The 12,546-nt window shown below is 43.6% G+C and overlaps 1 protein-coding gene across 2 annotated transcripts in view; it reads left to right on the top strand.

Annotated features, from left to right (window-relative positions):
• The first annotated feature begins 1,326 nt into the window (after positions 1–1,326).
• Positions 1,327–12,546, top strand: part of SIRT1 (sirtuin 1) — a 37,477-nt gene continuing 26,257 nt past the window's right edge. Inside the window, exons 1-4 of one of the 2 annotated variants that reach the window (XM_033209171.1) lie at positions 1,327–1,848; positions 4,457–4,573; positions 5,928–6,169; positions 8,320–8,472. In XM_033209171.1, coding sequence (XP_033065062.1) covers positions 1,428–1,848; positions 4,457–4,573; positions 5,928–6,169; positions 8,320–8,472 — 933 coding nt within the window. In that variant the 5' untranslated portion in view covers positions 1,327–1,427. Of the gene's footprint in view, positions 1,849–4,456; positions 4,574–5,927; positions 6,170–8,319; positions 8,473–12,546 lie in introns of those variants that run through there. The other variant, XM_033209172.1, reaches the window with a different exon arrangement.

Raw genomic sequence — 12,546 nt, 5'->3', positions numbered from 1 at the left:
GTGGGACCTTAGTGATATATTTCCAACTTTCTATTTTTTATTTTTTTAATTTTAAGGACGAAGAAACAGCTTTAAGTTGATTGCCTAAAGTCACGCAAGTAATTGATGCAGTATGGCCAGAACCCACGCTTGGCTTAAGGGACACTGTACCATAAACTCATAGAGGTCCTTTAAACAGATAGAAAGGCTGTGTTCCAGGCAGATGCCATAACAAACACCGGCTCTAGATCTACCATGGGTTGTATGGGTCCTTAGTTAAGGTTAGATATGGAGTCACAGTGTCCCAGAATTTCAGGGAGAGAGGAAAGTGGAAGGGCTTTCCACTAAGCCTTTTAAACTACTAGGTACCCCTCATTTTATATCTGATTATCTCATTTAAATCTATGACCTTTTAAAGTACTTTATTATTACAATTTAAGACATGAGAAGAATTAAATTTAGAAAAGGTTAGATAGCTCATGCTAGAAAGGAAGGACTCCAAATTTTAACCAAGGGCAGATGTGCAAGGAGGCCAAGTCATTTTCTTCCTGTGCTCTCCTCATACTGACCCAACAAACCCATTCTGCACGTGAGAAAACTGAGGCCCAGAGGAGGGAATTCACACACGTTTGAAGCCAAGCTGGGGCCAGAAAGTAGATCAGCTGATCTCCAAACCTCCAAGTCAAAGGTCTTCCCAGGAGGACATATGCCTTCAAACACGGTGAAACCCTGTCTCTACTAAAAAAAAAAAAAAAAAAAAAAAAAGATTTGACAATCTACACCACCCTACAAGTGATGGAGAGAGGGGAAAAAGCAACTGACTAAGGAGAGAAGCAAGGAGCAGAAAAAGGAGCTAAAGAGGAGCTGTCAGAACGGTGTGAGGAGAGTGGGAAGGGAGCCTTCTCCTTTTGCCTCTATTCCTACCCATTAACAAAACAGAACGACTATCCAGCGTATTTCAGGGAGCTAAGTCCTTAGCCAGCTTCAGCTGTGTTTCAACCCTTAGCTAAATCTAGACAACGCTGAGGCAGGCCAGGTGTACACTTCAGGTAGAAGTGGAAATTCCCAGGGCGGCCCAAAACTTGAGATGTTCAGGCGGTAGTGATTTGAGGTCGGTTTCAAAGAGAAGTTCAAAAAGCGGCCCAGGGGCGATTTTGGTTGCACTACACGCCCGCCACAAAGGGGCAGGACCGCCGGCCGCCGGGGCCGAGTGTGCTTCCAGCCCAGGCGGAGGGGTAGACGCAGCGGCCTCCGCCCGTCACGTGACCCGTAGTGTTGTGGTCTGGCCCGCGTGGGTGGCGGGAGCGCCGAGGGGGCGGGGGCGGCGATGGGGCGGGTCACGTGACGGGGTTTAAATCTCCCGCAGCCGGAGCCGCGGGGGCGCCAGTGCCGCGCGTCGAGCGGGAGCAGAGGAGGCGAGGGAGGAGGGCCAGAGAGGCAGTTGGAAGATGGCGGACGAGGCGGCCCTCGCCCTTCAGCCTGGCGGCTCCCCCTCGGCGGCGGGGGCCGAGAGGGAGGCCGCGTTGCCCCCCGCCGGGGAGCCGCTCCGCAAGAGGCCGCGGAGAGATGGTCCCGGCCTCGAGCGGAGCCCGGGCGAGCCCGGTGGGGCAGCCCCAGAGCGTGAGGTGCCGGCGGCCGGGGGCTGCCCGGTGGCGGCGGCGGCGCTGTGGCGGGAGGCAGAGGCGGCGGCGGCGGCAGGCGGGGAGGAAGAGGCCCAGGCGACTGCGGCGGCTGGGGAAGGAGACAATGGGCCGGGCCTACAGGGCCCATCTCGGGAGCCACCGCTGGCCGACAGCTTCTACGACGAAGACGACGACGACGAGGGCGAGGAGGAGGAAGAGGCGGCGGCGGCGGCGATTGGGTATCGAGGTGCGCAGGGTGCGGGCGGCCGGAACTGCGCATCTCCTCCTCCCTTTCCCCGGGCTCCTACTGGTGTGAGGTTGAGGGCGGCCGGCGGCTCGGGCAGGCTCTGCGGCGTTCCCCTCCCCACCACGGCCGTCGGCTCAGCTGCGCTCCTGCGGGGCTGCCGTTCCTGCTGCGCGAGCTGCTGGTGGATTCGCTCTTTTCCTCCGTCCGTGACCCGCCTGGGCGGCCTTGCGCTTTGCGCAGCAGCCAGGTCGGGAGACTCTCGCAGTCGCTTTAGAATAAGTTTCTCTCACTCTCTTGCTCTTTTAGCATATTGGTTTTGTTAGAGCTTGTTTTTTTCTTTCCTTTTTCTTCTTTATTTTATATTATTTTTCGTTTGCTTTTCTTCACCCCCCAGCACACTTAAGTCTGCAACTTTTTGGCTGTCCCGTTGGTCGGCGTTTTCAATTGCTCTTTGTAAACTGACACCTGTGCAGTTTGCTGTTTTTTTTTTTTTTGGTCTATATTTTTATGCCGGAAATTAACAATTTTTAAAAGAGGAAAGCTGTTTCTGTAGTCACAGCCTGCAGAATTTAAAGAACATGGCTGTTCCTGAAGATATTAAAATTCTGTAATGCAGTTAGGAGTAGGCATGGGAGAGTGATAGTACTTTTAGAGCAGTTCATATTACTTTTATATTCTAATCTTGCTCTTGTAACGGTGTTTGGGCTAAGCATACCTTTTTGTATGTAGTAATGATACACACATTTAACACTTACAGCATAATGAAGCAGATATGTTGCAATTGTCTTGTTCTTCAAGGTTTTTTTTTTTTTTTTTTGAGACGGAGTCTCGTTCTGTTGCTAGGCTGGAGTGCAGTGGCGCGATCTCGGCTCACTGCAACCTCCGCATGTCGGGTTCAAGCGATTCTTCTGCTTCAGCCTCCCGAGTAGCTGGGACTACAGGCGCCCGCCACCACGCCCAGCTAATTTTTGTATTTTTAGTAGAGACAGGGTTTCACCATGTTGGCCAGGATGGTCTCGATTTCTTGACTTCGTGATTCGCGCGCATTGGCCCCCAAAGTGCTGGGATTACTGGCGTGAACCACCGTGCCCCCTCAGGTTTCATATTTTTGTTCTGAGGAGTTTCTATCCTTGATATATGTTCGTCTTTATCAATACTTGGGTCAGGCCGGGCGCGGTGGCTCTTTCGTGTAACCCCAGCACTTTGGGAGGCCAAAGCGGGAGGATTTGTTGAGCTTAGGAGTTTTAGACTAGCCTGGGCAACATAGCGAGACCTCCTCTCTACTAAAAATTGAAAAAGCCGGACGTGGTGTCGCACAGCTGTAGTCCCAGCTACTGAGGTGGGAGGATCGCCCTGGAGTTCGAGGTTGCAGTGAGCTGTGATCCTGCCACTGCACTCCAGGGTGGGCAACAGAGTGAGACCCCGTCTCAAAAAAAAAAAAAAGTAGTATGTGCTTTTAGGGACTGGTTTAGTAAAGAGACCCTGATTTCAAGCAACACAGTTGAATATTAATTTATTATTTACCTAATAATAATTGTGTTATTGATACTGTTTAGTAGAGGAAACAATGCAGAGATACCTGTTTACTATTATGTAAGAGTTTAACGTGCTCATTGCCAAGGTTATATTTGAATGACATTTTTGTGTAAATGCCTATTTATTACACGTTTCACTAACGCTGTTGTTTGTGATTGATACATTCTAGCTAGATTATTTTCTTTTCTTTCTTTCTTTTTTTTTAAAGACGGGATTTCGCCAAGCTGGAGTGCAGTGGCGCGATCTCAGCTCACCTGTCAGCCCACTGCAACCTCCGCCTCCCGGGTTCAAGCCATTCTAGTGCCACTGCCTCCTGAGTAGTTGGGATTAGCCACCATGCCCGGCTAATTTTTGTATTATTGGTAGAGACGGGGGTTTCTCCATATTGGTCAGGCTGGTCTTGAACTCCCTACCTCAGGTGATCCGCCTGCCTTGGCCTCCCAGAGCTCTGCAATTACAGGCATGAGTCACCGCGGCCAGCTATGTTTTTCTGTTTTTTAAGTAGACTTAATTTATTTTTAGATTTTGGCTGAAACTGAGTCTGAGCAGAATTCCTAAAGATGAAGAAACTTCTTGTTCCAGTGAACAGTGCAAGCTGACCCTATAGGCATTCTTTTTTTTTTTTTTTTTTTTTTTTTTTTTTTGAGACGGAGTCTTGCTCTGTCGCCGGGGCTGGAGTGCAGTGGCCGGATCTCAGCTCACTGCAAGCTCCGCCTCCCGGGTTCACGCCATTCTCCTGCCTCAGCCTCCCGGAGTAGCTGGGACTACAGGCGCCCGCCACCTCGCCCGGCTAGTTTTTTGTATTTTTTTAGTAGAGACGGGGTTTCACAGTGTTCGCCAGGATGGTCTCGATCTCCTGACCTCGTGATCCGCCCGTCTCGGCCTCCCAAAGTGCTGGGATTACAGGCTTGAGCCACCGCGCCCGGCCCCTATAGGCATTCTTTACACATGCAGTATAAATGTTAAATGCTATACTCGATGAAAATGATTGCTCTATAACCGTTTATAGGTTTTCATACATTTTAGGTGTATATTGTTTTGGCAGCCTTGACTGACTTGGTTTCTTTTGCAGATAACCTTCTGTTCGGTGATGAAATTATCACTAATGGTTTTCATTCTTGTGAAAGTGATGAGGAGGATAGAGCCTCACATGCAAGCTCTAGTGACTGGACTCCAAGGCCACGGATAGGTATGGCTCAGAGCTGTTAACTTTCGAGAGTAAATGTATGTTTTTTGACAATTTTGTTTTGAGGCAGAGTTTTGCTCTTGTTGCCCAGGCTGGAGTGCAATGGCGCAATCTCGGCTTACCGCACCCTCCGCCTTCCGTGTTCAAGCGATTCTCCTGCCTCAGCCTCCCGAGCAGCTGGGATTACAGGCATGTGCCGCTGTGGCCGGCTAATTTTGTATTTTTAGTAGAGACGGGGTTTCACCATGTTGGTCAGGCTGGTCTTGAACTCCTTACCTCAGGTGATCCACCCGCCTCAGCCTCCCAAAGTGCTGGGATTACAGGCATGAGCCACCTCGCCCAGCCTCACTTGTACGCTTTTTGTGTAGTGTTCTTCATCCAATTAGAATATCCTCCTCCCTCATTTCATATTCCTTCTTTGTTTTTTTCACTTTATTTTACACTTAACCACTTCTTGACAAGCTCTGTATCTTATTTTTTAAATTGTATTGTTTCCTGGTCTAGAATATAAGCTCGATGGGAGCAGGAATTTTTGACTGACTTGTATAGTCCTGTCTTGTCAGTGCCTAAAAAAGTGCCTGGCACATAGTTTGTGCTCAGTAAATACTTAATAAATATGTGAATGAAACGGGAAAGTATTTTGATGTAGAAAGCATTATCAGTTTTTTTATACCAAAGGTATAACATAACCATATTGAAAGTGGATCTTTTTATGTTTTCACTCTTAAAAATGGCTTGACTATTTAAACAGTGAAGATCAGTTTCTCTTTGGTGTCTAATTTATTTATTAATTTTTTTTGGTTTTCTCAAGCTAGGGAGCTGGTTTGAGCAATTTCAGGGTAAAAGAAAATGATTAATTCTCAGAACATCAACATTGTATGTATTATCTTGGAAGATTGGTTAAGATCAAATTGAAAAATTACCGGAAAAAAATTAAGATGGCAGTTATGTATAGATTTTCATTTCTTTTTCCTGTGTGATTTTAATGATAAGTAATACAGGCTTTTAGGACTGGTAAGATCTTTTCTATGTTGATTTGTAGAACTCTTTTGTAAATACTTTTGTTATTGTGTATTTGTAGATATTAACCATAAGAACTTAATTCTAGTTGTTAATTAGACTCTTAAAATATATACTTACAGCTCAAGGGGGTCTTCCCAACTCTTGATTAGATCTTCCTAATCTCATTGGGATATAGCATTAATTTTGAGGGTGTACTGAGAATGGAATACCATTAAATTGCATTTTCTTACTTTGCAAAAAACCCTCACAGGTTGCTAACTCATTACTTCAGAAAATAAATGAGATTTTTAGTTACTTGATAAGTTGACTTTAAGTCTTTTCCCCCTTATTGTAGGTCCATATACTTTTGTTCAGCAACATCTTATGATTGGCACAGATCCTCGAACAATCCTTAAAGATTTATTGCCGGAAACAATTCCTCCACCTGAGTTGGATGATATGACACTGTGGCAGATTGTTATTAATATCCTTTCAGAACCACCAAAAAGGAAAAAAAGAAAAGATATTAATACAATTGAAGATGCTGTGAAATTACTGCAAGAGTGCAAAAAAATTATAGTTCTAACTGGAGCTGGGGTATGTAAGACCAGTAAATGTAGGAAGTCGTATATGTATTTTCTTATGCCTTTTCCAAGTAGGAAGAATTTTTCTGGTTTAGAAAGATTTATCCTTACGTGATAATGGATGTTTGGAAACTGCCAAAAACTGAGTGCAGCAGCAGTTGCTAAATTAGTTCAGATTTTTAAAACTTCTCCAACAGCCATAAAAAAATATTTGCTTCTGCTTATTTATAGCACAGTGGGTAAATGGAGTTAAGGCAAGATTTTTACCTACATTTTATCACAGCTCCTAAAGGAGATGCAGGGAATTGAAACTCTGGTTTTGTTAAGGGATGTCAGAGTCTGATGGAGAAATTGGGTGTTTGTTCGATCTTTATGAGAAACGAAACCTAATTGGTATTCACAAGTGAAAAACTTAATGTTGGGAAGATAACAGATTCCTACTTTCCCTCCGTTTTAATTAAGATGATGTGATTGTGGCGATATTTTCTCTTTGATCTACGTTAGGGTAGCAGCTAATCAGTTACCTAAGGCTATTGCATAGTGTGTGTTTTATGCAGAGTATATTACATGTTAGCAGCCAGAGCAACTGCTGTAAAATTTTGTTCTGTTTTCTGCCGTTCCGAGTTGTGAAAGGGTGTTGCATAATCTTAGATGATCATCAGGAGAATGTTTTGCTCACAGATAATGATGTAGACAAGTTTATTTAACTTGAATTGACCTTGACTCCAGGTCAAATTGGAGTCAACTCTGGTAAGATGATGAAACAATAACTTCTGGAATCACTATCTGAAATGTCAGGATTTTTTTGTATGATTAGTGCATAAGTTTCAAAAAAATGAATAATTGAAATATTATGCACTTTTTTTTTTTTGGATACAGCATCTTGCTGTGTTGCCCTGGTTGGAGTGCAGTGGTGCCATCATGGCTCACTGCAGCCTCAGCCTCTCCTGGCCTGTACAGTGTTTGTTTCCTTTTTTTTTTTTTTAAGAGAGAGAGAGTCTTGTTCTGTCGCCCAGGCTGGTGGAGTGCAGTGGCGCAGTCTTTTGGCTTACTGCAACCTCTGCCTCCCAGGTTCAAGCAGTTCTCTTGCCTCAGCCTCCCGAGTAACTGGGATTACAGGCACACGCCACCACACCCAGCTAATTTTTGTATTTTTAGTAGAGACAGGGTTTCGCCAGGTTGGCCAGGCTGGTCTCAAACTCCTGACCTCGTGATCTGTCCGCCTTGGCCTCCCAAAGCGCCAGGATTACAGGCATCTGATCCACCGTGCCTGGCTATACATTGTTTTTTTTTTAATGAAAATAGAAAATTGTAGTATCGAGGTAATAGAATCCTAACTAAAGGAGCAATTTCTTTGGAATTACTTTTCTGTAATAGTAATTCTTGGCTGGTGGAGTGCCTCATGAATGTAATTACAGCACTTTGGGAGACTAAAGTGGGAGGATCACTTGAGCCCTGGAGTTTGAGATCACCCTAAGCAACATAGACCCTGTCTCTACAAAAAATTAGCCTGGTGTGCTGGTGCGTACTTGTAGTCCCAGCTACTCAGGAGGCTGAGGTGGGAGGATTGCTTGAGCTGGAAAGGTTGAGGCCACAGTGAGCCATGATGGCACCACTGCACTCCAGCCTGGGCATCAGAGCGAAACTGTCTTAAAAAAAAAAAAAAAGAACAAAAGACCAGGCACGGTGGCTCACACCTGTAATCCCAGTATTTTGGGATATGAACCTGGGAGGTGTAGCTTGCAGTGAGCTGAGATTGCGCCACTGCACTCCAGACTGGACAATAGAGCGAGACTCCATCTCAAAAAAAAAAAAATTCTTCCCTACTTTCTCCTTAAAATAATTTATTGAAATGGTTTATTTTCTTCTCAAATTGTATTTGCTTTAATTTGTTGGCCAAATGCTTAAAAGGCTTAAAATCAGCCTGACTTAAAAATTCCTTATTTGTGTTAAAGATGGAATATGAGGTGTATTTAATTCTACTCAATTGTTTGGGAGTTTTATTTCTGAAATAAGGGTAGGGGTTGTATTTTTATTTCTTAAAAGACGTTTCATTCTGAAATTTTCTTTCTCAACTCTTAGCTAATTATATGGTAAGAGAGCTAGCTAGTTCCTATAAAGGTAGAAGATTTAATTTTACAAATTATGCCATGCACATTTTAGGTGTCTGTTTCATGTGGAATACCTGACTTCAGGTCAAGGGATGGTATTTATGCTCGCCTTGCTGTAGACTTCCCAGATCTTCCAGATCCTCAAGCGATGTTTGATATTGAGTATTTCAGAAAAGATCCAAGACCATTCTTCAAGTTTGCAAAGGTACTATGAACTCTTCTGGTTGTTTCTTTGGCCTTCTCTCATGAAAATGTATTTTGTTCATATATAGCCACCTTAAGGTTATCATTCATCGTTTAGTAAAGTGGATGCTGCTACTGTGGTGGAGGAAGATCACTCATTATGGCCAGAATTCCCTTATTCCTAGAGAAGGACTATCATCTACTTCATTTTAGAGTGAGCTTATTTTCAAAGAGACAGTTTCATATTTTTAAAATTTGCACTTCAGCAATGGTCCTTATTCTGCCTGGGCTTTTTAAAGAGGTTTGTACACCTTATAAAAGTAACATAACTTGTGGTTTTTAATATTTTATTAGAGATTGTAAAGGCGTTATAACATCACTTTGGTGTTCTGTAGTCAAATTTTAACATAAGGATGTGCCTGAAAAATCATTTCTAATTAGAGAATGGGAAGATTCTTGGGTTGCATTTTTGTCAACAAATTGCAGAGGAGCCTTATTCTGCTGTATAGTTGCACGGTCCAGTTCAGAAGCCACTAGCCACATGTGGCTGTTGAGTACTTGAAATGTGTTTACATGTACAATAAGTGTAAAAGATGTATCAGATTTTAGAGATCCAGTATGGAAAATACAAAGTATTTCATTAGTTTTATTTATCAAATATTAAACAAATATTGGTTTTTATATGGAAAAAATACTTTTTAAAATTAATTTTGAATTCTTTCTTTTGAAGTACTTTTGATACTGGATTAAATAAAATGTATTTTGGGCTGTGCATGTTGCCTCATGCCTATAATTTCAGCACTTTGGGAGGCCAAGGTAGGAGGATCAGTTGAGCCCAGGAGTTTGAGACCAGCCTGAGCAACATAATGAGACTCCGTCTCTACAAAATAAATAATAAAATTTGCTGAGCATGGTGGTGTGCACCTGTAGACCCAGCCACTCGGGAGTCTGAGGTGGGAAGATCCCTTAAGCTCAGGAGCTCAAGACTCAAAGTGAACCATGATCTGCTACTGCACTCCATCCTGGGCAACAGAGCAAGAGTGTTTCAAAAATATATGTATTTTTTTGAAGTTTTTACTTTTCTTTCTTTCTTTTTTTTTTTTTTTTGAGATGGAGTCTTGCTCTGTTGCCCAGGCTGGAGTGCAATGGCATGATCTTGGCTCATCACAGCCTCTGTCTCCCAGGTTCAAGTGATTCTCCTGCCTCAGCCTCCTGAGTAGCTGGGATTACAGGTGCCTGCCACCACACCCAGCTAATTTCTGTATTTTTAGTTGAGACAGGGTTTCACCAAGTTGGCCAGGATGGTCTTGAACTCCTGACTTCCAGTGATCCACCCACCTCTGCCTCCCAAAGCGCTAGGATTACAGGCATGAGCCACTGCACCTGGCCAAAGTTTTCACTGTAATGTAGTTACTAAAAAAATAAACTTATATGTATGTCTCACATTATATACCTGTTGAACAGCTTTGCTTTAGCGTATAAAGTTTAATAATGCATTATACCATTTGCAGGAGATTCAGTCATTAGAAAACTGTTTTCTTTCCTGTATTTTAGTCTTTAGGAAAGAAATTACAAAATTTGTTATTGTTAAACTTGGAGGTACATATACTTGAAAGAGTCATTTTATTTTATTATTATTTTTTTTTTGAGACAGAGTCTTGCTCTGTCACCCCAGGCTGGAGTGCAGTAGCCGAATCTCAGCTCACTGCAAGCTCCGCCTCCCGGGTTCACGCCATTCTCCTGCTTCAGCCTCCTGAGTAGCTGGGACTACAGGCGCCGGTCACCACTCCCGGCTAGTTTTTTGTATTTTTTAGTAGAGACGGGGTTTCACTGTGTTAGCCAGGATGGTCTCGATCTCCTGACCTCGTGATCCACCCGTCTCGGCCTCCCAAAGTGCTGGGATTACAGGCTTGAGCCACCGCGCCCGGCCGAAAGGGTCATTTTATTTAAGTACCGGGATACATGTGCAGAATACGCAGGTTTGTTTCATAGGTATACCTGTGCCATGGTGGTTTGCTGCATCTGTCAACCTATCATCTAGGTTTTAAGCCCCACATGCATTAGATATTTGTCCTAATGCTCTTCCACCCTTTGCCCCCACCTCCTGACAGGCCCCAGTGTGTGGCGTTCCCCACCCTGTGTCCATGTGTTCTCATTGGTCAACTTTCACTTACGAGTGAGGACATGCTGTGTTTGGTTTTCTGTTCTTGTGTTAGTTTGCTGAGGATGACGGCTTCCAGCGAGAGAGTCTTGTATTACTGGCTTTTTTCCCCCTTAATCGTTAGAAGCTGTGAATAGGGACTTCTTTAATGAATTCAGAAGTTAATGAACCGAGTTTTTTTTTTTCTTTTTTTGAGATAGAGTCTCGCTCTGTTGCCCAGGATGAAGTGCGGTGGCGTGATCTCTGCTCACCATACAACCTCCACCTCCCGAGTTCAAGTGATTCTCCTGCCTCAGCCTCCCGAGTTGTTGGGACTATAGGCGCGTGCTGCCATGCCCGGCCAATTTTTGTATTTTTGATAGAGATGGGGTTTCACTATGTTGGCCAGGTTGGTCTCGAACTTCTGACCTTGTGATCTGCCCATCTCAGCCTCCCAAAGTGCTGGAATTACAGGTGCCAGGCACCGCGCCCAACCAGTGAACCTAAATTTTAGCTAAACGGTGGCCTCATCTACTTTCCGACCATGTGGTGTATTTACATGACTACAAGAGAAGCTCTGCTAATTCAGGATAAATTGTGTTACTTAAATTGGCGACTGTCTTTAAAGAAAAGTAATTTTTTGGATGCAGTGGCTCACGCCTGTAATCCCAGTGCTTTGGGAAGCTGAGATAGGAAGATCTCTTGAACTCAGGAGTTTGAGACCAGCCTGGGCAACATAGTGAGATCCCGTCACTACACCCCCCTGCCCCATGTAATTTTTGTTTTATCCAGGTTGTGGTATATTAAATGGGCATTAGTGTAAAGTGGGAAAATTATATTACAAATTATTGAATATGATTACTAAACTGAATTTGAAAAGTTTTCAGGCTATTGAGAATTTTTAACTTAAAACTTACAGTTTGAACTTTTTACTTCATATATCCGTAATAACGATGGTCATCTATATCTAGCTTTTAGAGCAGACAACTGGTTCATACCTGGATTGAATAAATAAAGTTATTTTTTGTTAATTATGGATTAGTGAAGATTTACTGTTTTAACCTACTCCTGCTGTTGGCACTACCGCATGGTTTTGAAGACCAGTGAAATATGACTTAAAGGTTTCTTGAATTGGAGCTAGGACACTGGCATTATAAAATCTCCATGTAGCACAGACATTGATACTATCAGAAGATCAGCAAGTAACTAGAACTTACTTTGATCTTAAATCTAACTACAAAAACTTGATTCACTAGTTATGGAGAATACATTTTTTATTGTTAAACTGAAAAAAGATTCAATCACTTATAAGATGTAACCTCTTCTAATCCTGTTTATATACATTTATTTATTCTTATTTTTTGAGATGGAGTCTTGCTGTGTTGCCAGGCTGTAGTGCAGTGGCGCGATCTTGGCTCACTGCAAAACCTCCACCTCCCGGGTTCAAGCAATTCTCTTGCCTCAGCCTCCCAAGTAGCTGGGACTGCAGGCACGTGCCACCATGATCAGTATTTTTAGTAGAGATGGGTTTTACGGTGTTGGCAAGGATGGGTCTTGTGGTGACCTCGTGATCGGCCCGTTTCAGCCTCCCAATGTGTTGGGATTATAGGTGTGAGCCACCACGTCCAGCTGATTAATATTGCTTTTCTGAGTTTTCATTTATGGTAATGGTTAAAGCAGCTAGCCTTTACAATTATTATTCACATATAATTCTTTGTCTATCCTTTAATTCTCACACTGGTAACTGACTAAAAAAAGAAAGCTTCTAGGCCGGGCACAGTGGCCCACACCTGTAATCCCAGAACTTTGGGAAGCTGAGGTGGGTGGATCACCTCAGATCAGGAGTTCAAGACCAGCCTGCCCAACACAGCAAAACCCTGTCTCTAATAAAAAACACAAAAATCAGCCAGGCGTGGTGGCAGGCGCCTGTCATCCCAGCTACAGGAAAGGCTGAGA

The sequence above is a fragment of the Trachypithecus francoisi genome, unplaced genomic scaffold (genome assembly GCF_009764315.1).
Source record: "Trachypithecus francoisi isolate TF-2019V2 unplaced genomic scaffold, Tfra_2.0 Lachesis_group9, whole genome shotgun sequence".
Classification (NCBI taxonomy): Eukaryota; Metazoa; Chordata; class Mammalia; order Primates; family Cercopithecidae; genus Trachypithecus; species Trachypithecus francoisi.
The sequence above is the reverse complement of the archived record's forward strand: the minus strand, read 5'-3'. Positions and strand labels throughout refer to the sequence as shown.